This window comes from Microtus oregoni, unplaced genomic scaffold (assembly GCF_018167655.1).
Source record: "Microtus oregoni isolate MIOR12 unplaced genomic scaffold, Mior012 000060F_004, whole genome shotgun sequence".
NCBI classification, from domain to species: domain Eukaryota; kingdom Metazoa; phylum Chordata; class Mammalia; order Rodentia; family Cricetidae; genus Microtus; species Microtus oregoni.
The window spans coordinates 609,854-627,112 of record NW_024543839.1 but is presented as its reverse complement, the minus strand read 5'-3'; the positions used below and the strand labels follow the sequence as shown (position 1 = coordinate 627,112).

General features: G+C 55.6%; 1 protein-coding gene across 4 annotated transcripts; it reads right to left on the bottom strand.

Annotated features, from left to right (window-relative positions):
• Positions 1–238: 238 nt before the first annotated feature.
• LOC121439115 (reticulon-4 receptor-like 2) lies at positions 239–16,975 on the bottom strand. Of its 4 annotated transcripts, none has more exons than XM_041639615.1 (3): positions 16,569–16,975; positions 10,201–10,682; positions 239–1,591 (listed from the first exon to the last, which is right to left on the bottom strand). In XM_041639615.1, the coding sequence occupies exons 1-3, from the start codon at positions 16,597–16,599 to the stop codon at positions 842–844; spliced, it is 1,263 nt and encodes a 420-aa protein (XP_041495549.1). In that variant the 5' UTR covers positions 16,600–16,975; the 3' UTR covers positions 239–841. The 4 variants fall into 4 exon arrangements, with proteins under 4 accessions (XP_041495549.1, XP_041495552.1, XP_041495551.1 ...); XM_041639618.1 differs by lacking the exon at positions 16,569–16,975 and adding an exon at positions 16,160–16,401; XM_041639617.1 differs by lacking the exon at positions 16,569–16,975 and adding an exon at positions 16,184–16,401.
• Positions 16,976–17,259: the final 284 nt, after the last annotated feature.

Sequence of the window (17,259 nt, the reverse complement as noted above, 5' to 3'; positions counted from 1 at the left end):
GGGTAGCTCAAGAAACAGAAGCCTGGGCAGGATCAGAATGACCTTGAGGTGTAAGTGGGGTAAAGTCACCCAGCAAGTCCACACTGCAGAAAACCCTGGTGGCCTGAGATGGTTCTTCCTTGTCTAGCCTCCAACCTTTAAACACAATTCTAAGTCCTACTTCCGCTTTTGAGGTCTTGAGGGGGGAAAAAACTTACAGGAGATAAAATAATAGAATTTTTTAATAAATTTTCCCCCAAACAACTTCTTTTGATCTTCACCACACAGGGGCCATGGTGGAGAGGAAACTCTCCGGGCACCCTAAAAAGTGTTCTGGGTAGACTTAGGAGAAAAGTTATTCCTCCGGGTGTCAGGAGGCTGAAGGAATCAGGACAAGCATGGTCCAGGAGCAGCCTGGGCCTTGCTGAGGCAACCCTCCCAAGGTCCGGGGGAGGAAGGGAGGCTCCCTGGGGGAGCTTTCAAAGGCTCTGCTGGTGGAAGGTGCTCTGTAGACAAAAGCCCCTCCAGTCCACTGTGGGGCCCTGGAGAGAGGAGCGACGGCTGCCTGGGGTGCCCCGCCCCAGCCTTGGGATTGGGGAAAAAGAGTTAATGGCTAGAATCAGGACGAATGGGGCTGAGCAGCCTTATACACCGTCTTAGGGGCTGCCATACGTAAGTCAGAACAGCCCAGAAGGCAAAAGAGACAGCGTAGTCCCCGGGAAGAAAAGGAGAGAGGGGGCCTGGGGAAGGCGCCGCAAAGGCCGGCCGCAAACAAGGGGCGAAGAGGATGGAGCCGCAGCTCGGTGGGGCAGAGAAGGGGTGCGGGGCGAAGGCCGTGGCCTCTTCCGTCTGAGCACCACAGTCAGAGGTGATGGGGCGCTAGGAGCAAGAGGCAGAGCAGCGGGGTGCGCAGCCCGGCCGAGAGCGCGGGGCCACGCGAGTCCGCGGGCGCCTGGCACGCGGCCCCGGGACACGTCTGCTCGCCCCGCTGGTCCTCGCCGCCGTAGCCGCCCCAGTAGTCGTCCTCGGTGGGCGCGTCCCCGCCCTGGCGCCCCCTGGAGTCCTCGGCGGGCAGGTCTCGGTAGAGTGTGGACGGGTCTGCGGGGGGCGCGCCCGCCTCGGCCACGCCGTACAGGTGGTTGGAGGAGCTGTTGCCGCGGGCGCGGCTGCCCGGGCGCGTGGGCGTGGGCGGCGGGCACGCCTGGAAGTCGGCCTCGCGCAGCGCGCGCAGGTCCCGGCCCTGGCGCTCGGGTGGGGTGGCGCAGGTCACGTCGGAGCTGGACACCCGCGCGCGCTGGAACCAGGCCCAGAGCGGCCGAGCGCGGCAGTCGCAAGCCCAGGGGTTGGCGTTGAGCCGCAGGAACTCGAGCGCCGGCAGGTCGGCCAGCGCCTCTCCCGGCAGCGAGGCCAGGCTGTTGTTGAACAAGTAGAGGATAGTGAGGCGGCTGAGGCCGCGGAAGGCCGCGCGGTGCACGCCCTGCAGCCGGTTCCCGTGCAGCAGCAGCCGGTCCAGGTTGCCCAGGCCGCGGAACACGTGTTCCGTGAGCAGCCGCAGGCGGTTCCCGTGCAGGAAGAGGTGGCTCAGGTTAGCCAGGTCCGCGAACAAGTCATCCTGAGTGAGGCGGGGAGGGGTGGGTGGGATGGAAACAGAAGAGAGAGGCCTGAGACAGGTTTGGGGACTCCGCTCCAGGACCTGGGGGGAGGGTAAGAAAGGCACAATGGCAGGCGGAGTACTGTGAATAGTGGAATGGGCTTCATTTCATGTTTTTGAGACAGGAGCTCATGCATTGCAGCGATGGGACCACGAGAATCTTTTTTTTTTTTTTTTTGGTTTTTCAAGACAGGGTTTCTCTGTGGTTTTGGAGCCTGTCCTCTGTCCTGGAACTAGCTCTTGTAGACCAGGTTGGTCTCGAACTCACAGAGATCCGCCTGCCTCTGCCTCCCGAGTGCTGGGATTAAAGGCGTGCGCCACCACCGCCCGGCTGAGAATCTTCTAAATTCCTGCCCGCACCTCTTGATTTCTGAGATTTCGGGTTTTATGCGGTGCTGGGGATCAAACTCAGGGTTTCAAACATGCTAGGCAACTCTATCAACTGATTTTGAAACAAGGGCTGAGTTTGAAACGTGGATCATCTAATCTATTTCCTATGGAAAAAGCTGTACAGTCGAAGGAGGTCAGTGGGTTCCTTTTGCCCAGGGCCCCAAGGGGCTGAGCCCAGCACAACGCCAGACAAGAACTCTTCCCCTGAGCTACAGCCACATCTCCCTGCATACATTTTTTTTTTTTGAGATAGATTCTCACCGAGTTGCCCAGACTGACTTTGAACTTACTGCAAACAGTGGATCTTCAACCAGCCATCCCGTGTCTCAGTCTCTCAAGTAGCTTAGATTAGCTCTCAGCAACACAAAACCTGGTTATGTTAGTGAGCCTTTAGATTTACTTGTTTATTTAATCTCTCTCTCTTGTGTGTGTGTGTGTGTGTGTGTGTGTGTGTGTGTGCGCGCACGGCCTGTGGGAGTGATCCTCTCCTTCTTAATCTCTCTCTTATGTGTGTGTGTGTGTGTGTGTGTGTGTGTGTGCGCGCGCGCGCGCGCACGACCTGTGGGAGTGATCCTCTCCTTCTGTCGTGTGTATTGGAGATAACCACCTATCTGACAAGCTGTCTTTCCTGCCTTTCTAGGTGAATCTGCAGCCTGTCAAGAGGGCAGTCAACACAGGGACAATGTGCCTGATTCTAAACTTCAGGGTGTATCCAACCCTTTCAGGTTTCAGGACCTCCCCAGTGTTTGCCATTCGGCAGGGGTGAGGTAGGCTGAGAACAAATCTGCCTTTCCTGTGTTGATGATGAGGTTGCCTGAAGACCGTGCTTGGAGCTTGAGAGTTAGATTTCGGGTCTGTTGTGAACTGTGCTATCAGGGAAGAGTCACTGTGTTTCTGTGCCTCACTTTCTTCCTCTGTAAAATGTGGCAATTAATAGGGAAGCATGTATTAAGATGCCTGGTATAGGCCAGGCAGTGGCAGTGCACGCCTTTCATCCCTACACTTGGGGAAGCAGAGGCAGGTGGATTTCTTGAGTCTGAGGCCAGCCTGGTCTACAGAGTGAGTTCCAGGACAGCCAGGGCTACACAGAGAAACCCTATCTTGGAAAAGAAGGAGGAGGAGGAGAAGAAACTTGGGGTAAGGTTTTCACATAGGCAGACAGACATGTGTGAATTAGCCATGTTTGTGAAGCTGGTCAAGTCCAGGTACCTCCTCGAAGCAGGCTTTCTCCTCTGTAACCTGGAAATGAGTGTTCCTAGCTCTCGAGTCTGTTCTGAGGACCAAGGAACAGAGTTCCCAGAGGTTCATGGGGTGGAGTGCTGGGTACAATTCTTGCATATAGAGGTTTTGTTCAGGGGTGAAGCCCACAGGCTCAGGACTTAAAAGCACTGACATAAATCCCAGCTTTTCCTGTTTCCCTGCTGGTTAACCTCACACAGTCTCTGTTCCCTTAGTATATATATCTCCCCTTAGAAGGTTCTTAAATATTCAGGAGGTAGTGGCACACGCCCTTAATCCCAGCACTTGGGGGCAGAGGCAGGCAAATCTCTGTGAGTTCAAGGTCACACTGGTCTACAGAGCAAGTTCCAGGACAGCCAGGCTACAAAGAGAAACCCTGTCTCAAAACTTCCCCCCTCCAAATGTTCTTAAATATACTAAAGGAAGGTTAGATGTTACAGTGCTGTTGAGGGTACAGCACCCAATAGAGACATAGTCAGCCATCCATAATCCACGGTTGTCATGACAGCAGGGGCTCATTTAGAATTCCATCCCATCCATTTTCCTCTAAGGGAGGGTTTCTTTGGGGACTGGAAGTTCCACCGCGGTCTGAGTTATTCAGGGGACCATTGTGTAGTGCTCCACAGCCCAGACTTAGCACAAAGGCAGGAAAAGAAGTTGAAGTCCCTGATGCCCTGTCATTGTCCCTCCTATGGTGTGGGGGACAGGGCCTGTGAAGTCATGTTAGAACTGGCAGAACCTTGGGATTATGGCTCAGAAGGTAGGGTACGGCCATGGCTGGGTGCTCTGCATTTTAACCAGCGTGCCAGAGAACATTCGGTGGTCAGCTGGTGCAGAACTGTAGTTCAGGTGTAGAGTCTGCCTATTCGTGTTAAAGGTCCTGAGTTGGATCACCCCCCTACACACATATGCAGTGTGATTTGGGAGCTACTCAGTGTCCACCCATCAGAAGTGAAGGGTTAACTGTAGAAAGATCCACACCCCCATTCCCATCACCCCACTGCCTCGCCTCCCTCCCCAAATGGCCATGGTCAGCAGGTCCCAGGAGATGGGGTTAAGCAGGACAGGAGCATCCTCTTTGCTGAGGCCCGTTCATCCTGGCCTGTTCCCTAGCTCTGGTTCTCTCCCACGCCCCCAGTGCCTGGGGAGATGGTTTCCTTCCTCCTGCTACCTGGGCACCTGGTCGAAGGTCTCAGGAAGGGGAGTATGCAGAGTCCTTGCCCATATCCACAGCCTCCACCTTCCTGAGTTCCTGTGTGTTTGCACCTCTTCCCATATGCCTCCCGCCCTCTCCACTACAGGAACCAAGTCTGCCAAGAGCCCTTCTCTTGGCCACGTTGAGATCGGTCCTCAAGCTCCCTACTACCTCTGACACCAGCACAGTGCTCTCCACCCTCGGATGCCCCCACCCTGAATGCCAGCCTGCTCGGGTCCCTAGCTGACCTGCTCACCCCATAGCCTCAGCCTTGCTGTCCTGCCTGGAGCGTGCTCTGAGTCCTTCTGCTTAACCCTCTTCCTGGGGTTCCTCTTCTAGAGTGTCAGCAGTAGTAGGACACACCCAGAGATGTGTGGCTATATCAGTGTGGAAAGGCAGGAGAGAGTGGCACTGGGGTTCTAGAGGGGATGACATTCCAGGGAACTCAGATTTTTCTTTTTAAACCACAGCCCAATTTTGTATTCTAGCCTCTTCTCCTCTCTTTGGCTAAAAGTCTCGCCCCTCTAAGCATTAACCTTGGGGTCCATTCCCTTCCCCCAGCCCACGTTGTAGCCAAATCCCATGACCACTTCCTGGGCTGCAGCTCTCAAATCCGGTCCTTCCTCTCTCCACCATTAAAACTTTTCTCTGTGCATTAATGAGCTCTTGACTTTCACAGCCCTGGCCCCTCCCCCATCACCTTCTCGCCCGCCCCCTCCCTCTGGGCTAGGAGCATCTGCTAAAGTCATCCCTCTCTTCCATTTCAAAAACCACATTTCCCTCGCCTCCCGCCTGGCCGGTTCGCAGCTCTCTGTATCCATTTGGAATCTAAATGCAGCATCCCCGAGCTCCTCAGCCTTGCTGAGAGCATCCTGCTCTTAACCTTGCCTTCCTCCTCCAATCTTCCCGCCCCTGGCCTTGGTACCGATCTCATCAGCCTCCCAGGCTGTGCGACCTTGGACAGCTCCAGGCACCTCTCTGGGCCTCCGTGAAGTGACTCTGAGCGGCTGATCCTTTGATAATTTTGACTCAGGGAGCCTGGGAGCTGATCTCACTCATTCAGCAAAGCCGTTCCGTGTGCACTCTGCCTTGGGCACCCCCGCTCGCGGTGCTTGCCCATCCATGGCAGGTGTCACAATCATTGGCGTCAGCAGGTGATTTGCCAAGTTCCCCTTGAGTGCCAAGTCCTGTGTGGCACAGATCCTGATAGTATCTTAATCATCAACACTCCGAGGCGGATGCTGTGATCCTTCTCTCTCTGGAGACCGAGAGAGAGGGGCTCAGAGAAGGGAACCACTTGCTGAGGACCCAACAGCTAACATGGGCGTGAGCTCCAGCGGCAAGACTCCCAACACCTGTGTTGCAGAGCCTAACAGGCCTGGGCCAGTTCTCCCCAGGCAGCTCCACAGCTGATGAAGTCACCACTGCCAGTGACTCCCACCCAACTCCGTATTCTTTCCCTTTAGTCCCCACAGCACCTCCTACCCTGAGCAACAGACCACGGTGTCTCTCTCATAGGTGGGACCCTGAGGCTACAGCAAATGAGAGAGGGCTTAGATTAGAACTCTGATCTGCCAGTAAACATGAAGTAAGCCACAGCTGTAACCAAGGGAGCGATGCCGCTTTACCGTCTGGCCCCCCTCCAGCAGAGCAGGGGTACTGTTTCCATTCAATCCGTTCACCCTGGAATCCCTGGCACCCTGCACGCTGCCTGGCATGCAGTAGGTGCTCAGTAAGGAGTCTGTTGGTGAATGAACCGGCCTGGCACAGCGCCTAGCCCTCAGCAGACATGCCACAAGGACTGCCACCATTTTCATGTGCACCGGCCACAGCCTATTCATGAGCCGCCTTCAGAGCTCCCCTCTGGGGCAGGCTGGGCTCCATCCTGGGTCACACCTGCTCCCCGAGGATCTCACCGAGCCACGTGTTTCCTCACCTGTGTGTGGCATCTCCTAGCCTAGTTCTATCAGACACCTCACAAACAGAGGCTGTGCTGTCTCTCTTCTCTATAAACGGCCTGGTGTGAAGAGGCTTCCTTCCCATGACACCCAATGTTGCCCAGGTCAAGATTGTTCAGAAAGAGGTGGTTTCTAGTTCAGAAGACCCTGAGGATCACCTTGAGCTTAGGTGGCCCCAGGAACAGATTGCTGTCTGTGGCCTGAGGGTCAGGAGTTATTTATTTACTTATTTACTTTCAAGATAGGGTTTCTCTGTGTAGCCTTAGCTGTCCCGAAATTCTCAAAATTCTCGAACTCACAGAGATCCACCTGCCTCTACCTCCCCAGTGCTGGGATTAAAGGCGTGTACACCACCACTGCCTGGCAAAAGTAATTTATTAAACCCTAAGCAATGTACTCTACACATGAACTTACTAGCATCTCACAGTCTGTCTTTGTGGAAGGCCTCATTTTCATAGTTCCCCACTAGGAAGAGGAGATGGAGGCTTGGGAGGGAGGCACCTTCCCTAAAGCTGAATGCTGAGTAGCTGTAGCTTCTACGTGTTGATAAGTGTTGGCACACCTATTCAGAAGGACACCCACATCAGATAAGGAGATCAGGGTCTTAGGCGTAGTCACTAAAACAGAGTCAAGGCCAGCAAGTTGGCTCAGTAGGTAAAGTTGTCTGCCACTGTGGTGGTTTGAATGTAATTGGACCCCATGATCTCACAGGGAGCGGCACTATTAGGAGGTGTGACTTTGTTGGAGTGGGTATGGCCTTGTTGGAGGAAGTGTGTCCCTGTGGGGTGGGCTTTGAGGTTGCCTATGCTCAGGGTACTGCCCGGTGTCTCAGCCGACTTCCTGTTGCCTGCAAGATGTAGGACTCTCAGCTACTACTCCAGGACTCTGTCTGCCTGCCTGTATGCCACCATGCTCCCTGCCGTGATGATAAGGGACTGAACCTCTGAAGTGTAAGCCAGCTACTCCAATCAAATGTCTGCCTTTATAGGAGTTGCTATGGTCATGGTGTATCTTTACAACAACAGAAAACTGAACTAGGACAGCCACCAGGCCTGACAACCTGGGTTCCTCAGTTGGGAGCTGGTTGGAAGGAGAGAACCGAGTCCTCCAAGGCACCCTCTGACATCCACTTGCATGCCACAGCACAAGCACTATACCCACCTTCCCCTATGAGTATAAAAAATGTAATTTAAAAGTGAAAAGCACAAGCCGAGCGTCTTTAACCAGAAAATCTGAACACCCGCCCCCCTCCAATCCAACTAAAATCCAAAACTCTCAGAGGTACAGCAACATGTCACCACAAGTGGGGATTTCCCCACCATGAAGTGTGTTTCACGGTCAGAATTATGAAGTAGTATGAAATGTCTTCAGGCTGTGAGTCCAGGTGTGTAGGAGACAGACATGGGTGAGCTACATGCTTGGACTTGGGTCCTGTCTCCATGATAACTCGTCATGTGGATGCAGATCTTCCAAAGTCTGAAACAAGCACACCTGATCCCCAGCACTTCAGGTCAGGTGCTCAGCCTGCAATAATCATGGTACTTCTATTCTGGAGTTGCGGCCTGAGCTCAAATCCCTTCTTTTTAATACCGATGAACCTTATAGGCAGATAAACATCACTAAGGTGCCAACTTAGGGATGTGGAAAATAGTTTATCTAAAGCCACACAGAGAGGCTGAGCAGCGCTTTTAAAACCGAACCCACAGGGGATGCGGCTCAGTTGGTAGAATGGTTGCCTAGCCTTCACCAAGATCAAGGTTCCTTCTGCAGCCCTGCACAAACCAGGCATGCTGGTATAGGTCTGTAATTCCAGCACTCAGGAATCAGGGGTGGGAGGATTTACCAAGTTCAAGGCCAGGACTGGGGAGATGGCTCCGAGGTTAAGAGCACTGGCTGCTCTTCTAGGACCTGGGTTTGATTCCTCAGCACCCACCTGGCCACTCAGAACCACAGGTAACTAACCCCAGCTCCAGGGAATCTGGCTTCCTCTTATGGCCTCAATGGGCACAGATGTACGTGTAGGCAAACACCCATACATATAAAAATAAATCTAAAACAGCAACAAACCGACGGCAAACCAGCAAGCACGCTAGCCCAAACCCCTAGCCCACTCAGTTGTATTTCAGGGCACGAGCCCTCTAAGGTATGGTCGTACTGGGCAGATCAAGTGTCAACTCCCACTTGGCTGTGGCGTCTCAGTCAGTTCCGTTCTGTGTCCCTTCTTAGCCTTGTCTGTCCCTGCTGCCAGGGGCTCAGCTTGGTGGGGAGCCCAGTCAGCCCCCAACCACAGGGACTTTGGTCCCATAAATCCTTAGGGTCTCCGGTGTGCATGTTGTGGTGAAAACCCCCACCTCCAGACGCCTGTACGCTTGCGAGGGAGAGGCAGCGTGCACGCTGTAACCATGTGGCTCTCGGCAACTTTAGGAAGAAGAGAAATGGGAGGTGTGTGTTGGATCCTATCCATGGCCTCACAATAATCCTTAGAGCTGACCCAGATTTCTAAGATGAAGTTCAAGCTGGGGCACTTCACTGAGACCAATGTTAAATAAAGTTCATTTTAAAACACACGGCATTTTAACGAGCATTTATATGGCCCTTATGTATGCCAAGCACTATTCTAAGTGGACACTACAAATTATTCATGCATTTAGTGTTTACAAAATCCCTGGGCGACGGATGCTCCCATTACTCCCACTTCACAGAGAGGAAAACTGAGGCCCATGTTTGACCATGCCACACGCTTGCACAGGGTAGTGTTGATGTCTGTAAAGTGCTTCGCCTCGGGCCTGATACAATGTGCACTTACTATGTGTCTGCTGAATTGATCACCATCATTCAGCAATAATGAGACATATCATGCTGGTCACTGTGCCTTTTCCTGCCCCTCTCTCCATCTGAACACCGTTTCCAAGGTTGCTGTCCTTCTAGAATGGCTTTCCGTGGATTCTCAACACATTGACAAACTATCAGCACTATTGCTATTGTCAGGAACGTCGGCTGGGACTGATTTTCCAACCCACAGACGGAGGGAGGACCTGTGGGTACCAAGGCCTGGATAAAGAGAAGGTCCTCTGAGCCAGAGGCTGTGCTGCTAGGGGACATGTCCTTCTGAGGGGTTGCTTTTGAGGCTGTGTGACTACTTCCCACAGAAAGGAGACGTGAGGGTTTGACTGCCAGACAGTGAGCATAATGACAATAATAAATAATAATTAGGTCAATAATAATAACAGTAAATGACAATTATTCTATTCCTTCCATTTCTCTTTCTCCAGAGCCTCCATTTTTTTAGCTGTGTAACAGAGTTTTACCTGAGACAACAGGCTTGAGGGATGGGATCTACAGAGGGCAAGGCTTTCCCTTCTGTTACTACCCAGCCATCAGAGGAGAGTGTGACTTCAGGAGACAAGCCCCTCCCTGGCAATGACTCCACCCTTTGTCCAGCTCGCCTGGGAAGTGGGAGGACGTGGGGGTGGATGGGAAAAGATCATGTGAAGCCCTTTGGGCTGCGGCTCTCAGGGAAAGGAGAGCTACACAGACATTGTGGGGTGTGCTGAGTGGGTGCGTGAAGGGAGACAGACAGAAGAGGCAGAGGGAGACATATGGGAGGCACGTCAGGAGACAGGCGGGACAAATGGGGGTTACGGAGAGAGGTACAGAAAGAGGGGTGAGCGGGGTTCCTGATCCGGGTAGACGGACATGGGAAAGGCGACAGAGACACGGGTAGGTGGACGTGGCTAGGCAGGTCCAGAGAGAGAGGTGGAAGAGGCCCAGGGAGGTGGTTGGCTCACCTGTAGGTGGAGCAGGCTGTTCTCCTGGAGGTAGAGGTACTGTAGGCTGACCAGGCCTCGGAAAATGTTGCCAGGCAGGCTGCTCAGCTGGCAGCGGTACAGGTGTAGCGACTGCAGGCGCTCCAGGCCCTGGAAGGTGTCGGGCTCCAGGGAGCGAAGGTGCCGGTTGTCACCGAGGTCCAGTTCCTCTAGGGCCTGCAGATGGCGGAAGGTGCCGGGGTAGATGGTGGAGAGGTTGTTGGAGAAGAGCCACAGGGTGAGCAGGTTGGGCCCGAAGGTGCCTGGCCGCAGGGAGCGGATGAGGTTGTTCTGCAGGAAGAGTCGCTGTGTGCTGGGTGGTAGGGACAGCGGCACCGAAGAGAAGTTGTTGGCCTGGCAGCTCACGGTGGGCGGGGATGAGTAGCAGGTGCAGAGCATAGGGCAGCTGGGAGTCACCGGAGGGAAGGCCAGGAGTGTCAGCAGTAGGCAGGCTGAGGCAGGACCTGTGGGAGAGCAGAGGGAAGGCTCACTGGGTGCTTGGTCAGGGGTCTAGATGCAGCTTAACAGGTTCAAGAGGCTGAGTGGCCTCCCATCAATCTCCAGCCCCCTTTGAAGTGTGCAAACCTCATTTTCTTTTTCTTTCTTTCCTTTTCCTCTGTGTGTGTGTGTGTGGGGGGGGGAGTCTCATGTAACCTAGGTTGCCCTCAAACTTAGTGTTTACCTGAGGATGACCCTGAACTTCTGATCCTCCTGCCTCCACCTTCCCAGTGCTGAGATTACAGTGCTGTGCTCCATGCCTAGCTGATGCTGTGCCTGAGGCCAAACCCAGGGCCTTGTGCATGCTGGACCAGCGAGCACTCAGCCCATTCAGCTGCAATCCCAGTCTTCAAATCTTTTGCGAGTTATAGTTTGTTAAGAATGGATGCCTGTGTTTCTCTACTGTATCAAAGAGTGAAGGGTCTCTCTCTCTCTCTCTCTCTCTCTCTGTCTCTCTCTCTCCTCCCTCTTTCTATTTCTTTTTTCCAAGACAGGGTTTCTCTGTGTAACAGTCCTGGCTGTCCTGGAACTCTCTCTGTAGACCAGGCTGGTCTTGAACTCACAGAGATCCTCCTGCCTCTGCCTCCCAAGTGCTGGGAATAAAGGCCTGTGCCACCTGGTGGTGAGGGTAAGCTCAATGGAGCAGATAAAAGTGGAACCAGTTTTTGCCCACTTCCCTCTGTCAGGGCTCCCAGGGCTCTGAAGTTTCCTTGGGGAACTTTGCCTGGGACATGAGGAGGGCTTTGTAGACAGCACGGGGATGTGTCTAAAGTTGTTCAGGGAACAGGTGTCTTTCCTTTCCATCTGTTTCCATTGTTGTGTTTGACCTTGTTCAGAGTTAGGGTCAAAAGTCAAAGGGTCAGCGTTTCCTCTGCTTTGTGCTGAAGCAGGGCTGGGGATTCTTTGGGATGGGGACGGGTGTTAAACTACAGCCCTGCCTTCTTTCCAGCAGATGCCAGCAGCACCCTGCCCCCAGTTATGACAATCAAAATGTCTCTAGACATTGCCAAATGTCCTCTGGGAGCAAAACCAGCCCACTCGAGAAAGCTAGACACTAACTTGAGGCTGTCTGTGACTAGAAGGCCTGTGGGTGTCCTGGTGACCCACACCTTCCCCCCTCTTCTCCCTGAAGGCGTTGGAAGAACCCTAGCCTTTTCCACCTGGGAAGCGGCTGGAGGGTGGGGCTGCAGAATCAACTCTCCACTCATTCAAGGTCTCCTTCAAAGCCTTTGCTTTTGCCAGAGTAACTGTCTGGGGTTTGGTTGTGGGCTAATCTTAGGGTACAGACCAGAAAGCAGGTGCAGGGGACTAAGGTGCTGAGGATGGGTGCCTGTGTTTCTCTGCCTCACCAACGAGCAAGGTAGCCCCTCCTACCTGCTTCCTGACCCTCTGTTCCTCAATGCCCCAGAGAGAGGTTCCTGTTGGTAGACCTTAGTTCTAGCAGGGTTTTCAGAAGGCCTGAGACTTCCTGGGAATCTTTGCCTGGGGAGAGGTGAACCATTCCCTCAGCCAGGCAGTCAGAGGTGGGAAGGCCTGGAGGGAAGGCCTGGTTTGGGGTGTCCCCATGGTTCAGGGAGTGGGTAGTTGAGAGGTGGGTAACTTTTAGTGCCAGATCTGTAAGGCTGTGTGTGAACCGAGGTTTGAATGCATCCTGACGTGGCTGTGTGTATGGAGGTGTGCCTGTGATCTGGGGGGTGGGGGTGGCAGCGTGAGACAGGTGCTCACTACTGAAGGTGCAGCGCCACCTGGTAGGCAACCTGTGTCAGGCATGTACCCCTGGGGAGCTCCACGTTGGTGCAGAGTGGAGCACCCTGGAGTCCTGGTGCTCCCCAGCTCTTCATTCGGGCGCTTCCCAAAGCCACCCCAGCCCGCTCGCTTGTGTGTGTCACTGGCCCCTCCTGCAGCGCGAGCGAGCGAGCGAGCAAGCGTGTGCTGGCGGTCCTCCGCGTGTGTGAGTGCCGGGCCCCGTGCGTGTGTAGGCTGGGTGTGATGTAATATTCAGTGACACAGCGCGGCTGTTCCATTCGTTCACACCACCTCCGCGTTTCTCGGTCCTTCTCACCCCTCCCCCGTGCGGCGGTTCACGATTACTTTTCTCCTTCTGAGTTTTTTCAGAGCCACGTTGGGTGGAGGAGCATGTCTCTCACCCTTGATCTTAACCAGGGAGGAGTGGGGTGTGGGAGTCCAGTGGTAGACCCTGGGTGGGCTTCCAAAGCACTGAGGACTGGAGCTCAGAACTGGAGATTTCGAAGCTGTGTAAATCCTACGGAGACGGCAATTTGGATCTCCGAGAAGGCAGACAACTTACCCAAGGTCACCACTAAAGTGGTGCGGGACAAGGGCCAGAAAGAGACTGGCTTGGTGTCCAGCAGGGCATTCCTCTTCCTGTCACTCACTGAGCTCTGCCTCTCAAAGGATTTTACACCAAAGGAAGCCAAATCCTCCTCTGATCCCCTAATCCCACCCCCCTCCACAAGCTCACCAGAGTGTGAACTGCACGGCTCTCAGCCTCCCCGCCCCCCCACCCCCACCCCAAGGATTACCAGGCTCTTCTACCGACCTCCACGGCTGACTGACTACTTTCCCAGGATAGAGAGCGGAAAGGGCTACAAACCCAGAAGGCCACAGGTTCAGAGGGCTACTCCCTCGGCCTCAGGTCCCTTTCCAAGCTGAGGTCAAGCTCATCAAGGGGCTGGGCAAGTTCCCCCGTCCTTCTTGCCCCAACTTCCTGTTTGGCTCCTCACTCCTTCCAGTTCTCCCGCTCCTCTTTTCTCTGCCGGCCTCCCGGGCTGCCCCCTCCCGGCTACCCCCCTTCACGCTCCGCTTCTCCTCCGTCTCAGCGGTATTCCCTGCAGGCCCTTTGAGGAGGGACCCAGTGTGTGGTGGGGTGCTCCTGCGTAACAGTGACTCTGTTGCCATTTCTGGCCCTCACTGTCGCGCAAAGCAGCTGTAACCCAAGGAGCTTCATCCATAATTCAGGTTGTGGCTCTCTCACTGGAGGCAGGGGGGAAAGGGAGGGGGGCTCTAGGCTTCTCTGCCCCCAGGCTGGGTTGGAGTGGGCACTCCAGGCAGAGGCAAGGCAGGGGGCTGGGAGAGCACCTTTCCCTCCCTCCCCTCTCCTCTACCATTTTCTTTCTCCCACATCCCCCCCCTCCCCAGCCCCACTTTTCACACGGCTCTTCACAGCCACCCCACCCCCCCCCCCCCAACCAGGACCACAGCTATTCTCTAGGCTCCCCTATGCACGTCCTGGGCAGGCACAGTGTGCCAGAGGTGGCCGGGGGATCCTCAGCCACTCTAGAATAAGCCACTGTGAGACCGAAAACATCACAACATCACCGAGGACTGGAAAGCAGTGAAGTTGGCTTCTGGTTGGGTAGAGCCCTTTCTGTCCTCAGAATCTGGGCTTCTCCCCTCCCCTGTAGTGAAGGGAGAGGGAAGTCTTTTCTCCCTCACCCTCTGCTCATCCCTTCCTCTAAAGTGAGCAGGTAAGCCCCAAGATGAGCAGTGTGTGGGGCCAGAGAAGGACTCAATCTGTTGTGGTGTGCTCACTGTACACCAACACTTACTCGCTTGTGCACGCTGCCTTCTCTATCCAGAGACCCCCAACCTGTCGCGACCCCTGGGGAGAGCAATAGTACATAGGTCCCAACCATTTTAGGAAGGGTGGGAGACTTCACTGTGTAGCCCAAGTGTAACATGAGCTCCAGAGCAGCAGACACAGGCACTGGATGGGTCACAAGATGCACTCTGACTTTCCCCCCACCACACCCCCTGGATGTGAGCCTGTGTCTAGAGGCAGAGGGACTGTAGGTACTCTGTGCATATGCTCAGGCCTGGGACGCTCACAATGCTAGCAGTCTGGCTGTTCAGGGTCAAGGGGGGAAAGGGGCCTAGGCTCTCGCTATAGATTTCCACTCCTGGGCTCCAGGCTCTGGTTATCCTAGAGCACAGCACAGTTGGGAGTCAGAAGGAGGTGGCCTATGACCCCAGGCATAGCCACATCAGGCCAAAGGAGGGAGCGGAGAGAGCCACAACATGATATTGATCCTGGAAGGCTAAGGTAACCAGAGCCAAAAGGTTCCATTCACCAAAGAACCATGCTCAAGGCCCAAGGGCTGCCAGACCTTGGAATACCCAGGTTCTTAGATGAAGATCTCAGCCTGTGCCAACCGCTAGGCCAGAGGCTCCTGGGGATAAGAAACTTGAAGCGGTGTGTGTGTTGGGGGGAGTCCAAGGCAGGAACTAGACTGCACCATAATGGGGCACAGATACCCCAGGAAAAGTCGACAGGCCTCTGGCTCTAGAAACAGGGTTCAGGATTCCAAATACAAGCACCATCTCCACACTTGACACACTGCCTCCTGGGAAGAGCCAGGGGCCTGCCCAGCAGATGCTGAGGGGGCAGAGGCTGAGGGGGGTGGCTTAGGAGTGGCATGGGGGCGATGGCATACCAGTGACGCAGGGGCCTGGGGAGGCACTGATGCAGGTGACTGGAGGGTTTGAAGCTGCTGCTTCACTCTGTCTGAAACAGCTTCTCACGCTGCCAGAATGTAACACCCCAAAATAAGCAGCCACTGTGGGGCGGCAGGATCCGACGTCGGGGCTTGAAGATATAAATGGCAGCCCAGGTGCCCACCCCAGGAGGCTGCCACCTCCCCCCACTACAAAGTCCTCAGCCTCCTTCTCTTACAGTTGCCCCAGACCCTGAGCTCAAGGTCCCCTGGACTAGGCCACAGCCACTCCCCGAAAGAAGGGGTAGAACAGGCAGGCGCTTGAGAATGGAGTGTTTCCCACGTGGAAGTGGTTACCAGGAGCCTCTTTGTCTCTTCCCTGAGCACCTCCTCGCTTCTCTTCTTTCTCCTTCTCTGGCTTCTGTTGACACCCCGAGCCTTCTCTAACCACTCTACCCTCTAGGGATCCGGGTCGCCAATCCTGGTGACCGTTTCCCCACCCCGTGTCTGACCCTTCCATCTATCCTCTATCACCAGCTTCCGCTGGCTTCTAGTCTTCCCATCCCCTTTCCAGTCCAGTCTCGCGGAGGCCCCGTCCTCACCCTTCCGGTTATCTCCCCGGCCCCGCGCCCCACTAGCTTTCCATCTTAGTCTTTACATTTTTCTCCTGAACTGGTCCACTTCTCCTCTCTTTTTCTTGGTCTTCCCTTGGACCCTGGTTTCCTCTAAGCTTTTCCTGTCGTCTAACCTTTATTGCTCCCCCCGCCCCTCCCCCATCCCGCCCCCACCTCCTCTTTCTCACTCCCCACCTCTCTAGACACTTTTCTCATCTTGACTCCCCTCCTCCCTCCGACCCCTACCCTCCCCGCCCCCAGTCTCCAGTCCACACCCTTAGCTGTCACTCAACGCACGGCACTAGCCTCCTTCTAGCCCCTCTATCTGTCCGATCAGGCAGGGCCATGGGGGAAATCGCGCTCTCTGCCTCCTACCTTCCCAGATAGCCCCCTACCCACATGGCTTGTCTTCCCAGGTGACTGGAAAGTGCTGAGACACCGGGCACGAGGAGTTGCTGAGTCGGCGCTTCCCCAGCCGGCCCGAGTCCTCCGCGTCCCCCGGAGCAGGTGGAGCCGGGACAGCGGAACCCGAGCCTCTTTCTCCTCCTCCCAGCCTGCTCGTTCTGCCCTCCGCGTCGCCCCTTGGTCACGAGCTCCCCGCACACTCCCGCAGGCTCCAAGCCCAGTGCCCTCCTGCGGCTGGCAGCTATGGGGGCGGAGGCGCGGCTCCCGCGCTAAGCGGTTTTTTGCTCCCAGCCCACCCCACCCCCTTCACTGCCCCACCCTCACGCCCAAGGAGTGGGGTGCCCCTCTCTAGGGTCCTCCAGCCGGACGGTGTCCCTACCTTGCAGCATGCGCCTGAGCCCGGGCAGCATCTTGTCTCGACGCTCGGGGGAGGGGGCGGCGGGGGGGAGGGCTCTCCCACTCGCCCCCTTATCCCGCCGGACAGACGGCGGGGACTCCGCGGGGCTCCGGAAGGACCCGAGGAGTCCCCGGGCTACGTTGCCGGGCTGCGAAGCTCTACCCTGCGCCCCCCGGACTGCGTGCCTCCGAAGGAGCCATCGGCCCCGACGGGACGGGGCGGGGCACGACGGGGTAGAGAGGGCTGGGTTGGCCCTGGACACCTGGTGTCCGCGCCCCCTAGGCAGGGCAGCCCCGCAGGGAGTCGGTTAGTCGATCCGTCCGTGCACCCCGGCTGCTCTCCGAGGGAGAGTGGGGACAGCGAGGAAGCACTCCCCCCCCCCCATTCCCGCACTCGCTGGCTCCTCCCTCGCTTCCCGGCTTGCCGGTTTAACCCTTTGCTGGCTACTGGGAGGCGGGAGTGGTTCTCCGTCTAGCCCACTCCTCTGGCCCCCTCCCAACCTTGGGAGACCCGGAAGGCTGTGTTCCCATATCCTCCCCGGCGCCATGCCTTTAGAGAAATCCCTTCTTGGTGTGTGTGTGTGTGTGTGTGTGTGTGTGTGTGTGTGTGCGCGCGCAGTAGTGTTAAGGAAATCCCCACCCCCGCCCCCATGGACTTGTCCGGGATTGGGGTT

What these genes read in the sequence shown, in the direction of transcription:
- LOC121439115 (XM_041639615.1), bottom strand. Translation starts at nt 16,599, where the DNA reads ATGCTGCCCGGGCTCAGGCGCATGCTGCAAG. An exon ending in GCTCAGGCGCATGCTGCAAG is followed by an intron (nt 10,683 to 16,568) that starts GTAGGGACACCG and finishes GCTCTCCCACAG; the next exon opens with GTCCTGCCTCAGCCTGCCTA. An exon ending in ACAGCCTGCTCCACCTACAG is followed by an intron (nt 1,592 to 10,200) that starts GTGAGCCAACCA and finishes CGCCTCACTCAG; the next exon opens with GATGACTTGTTCGCGGACCT.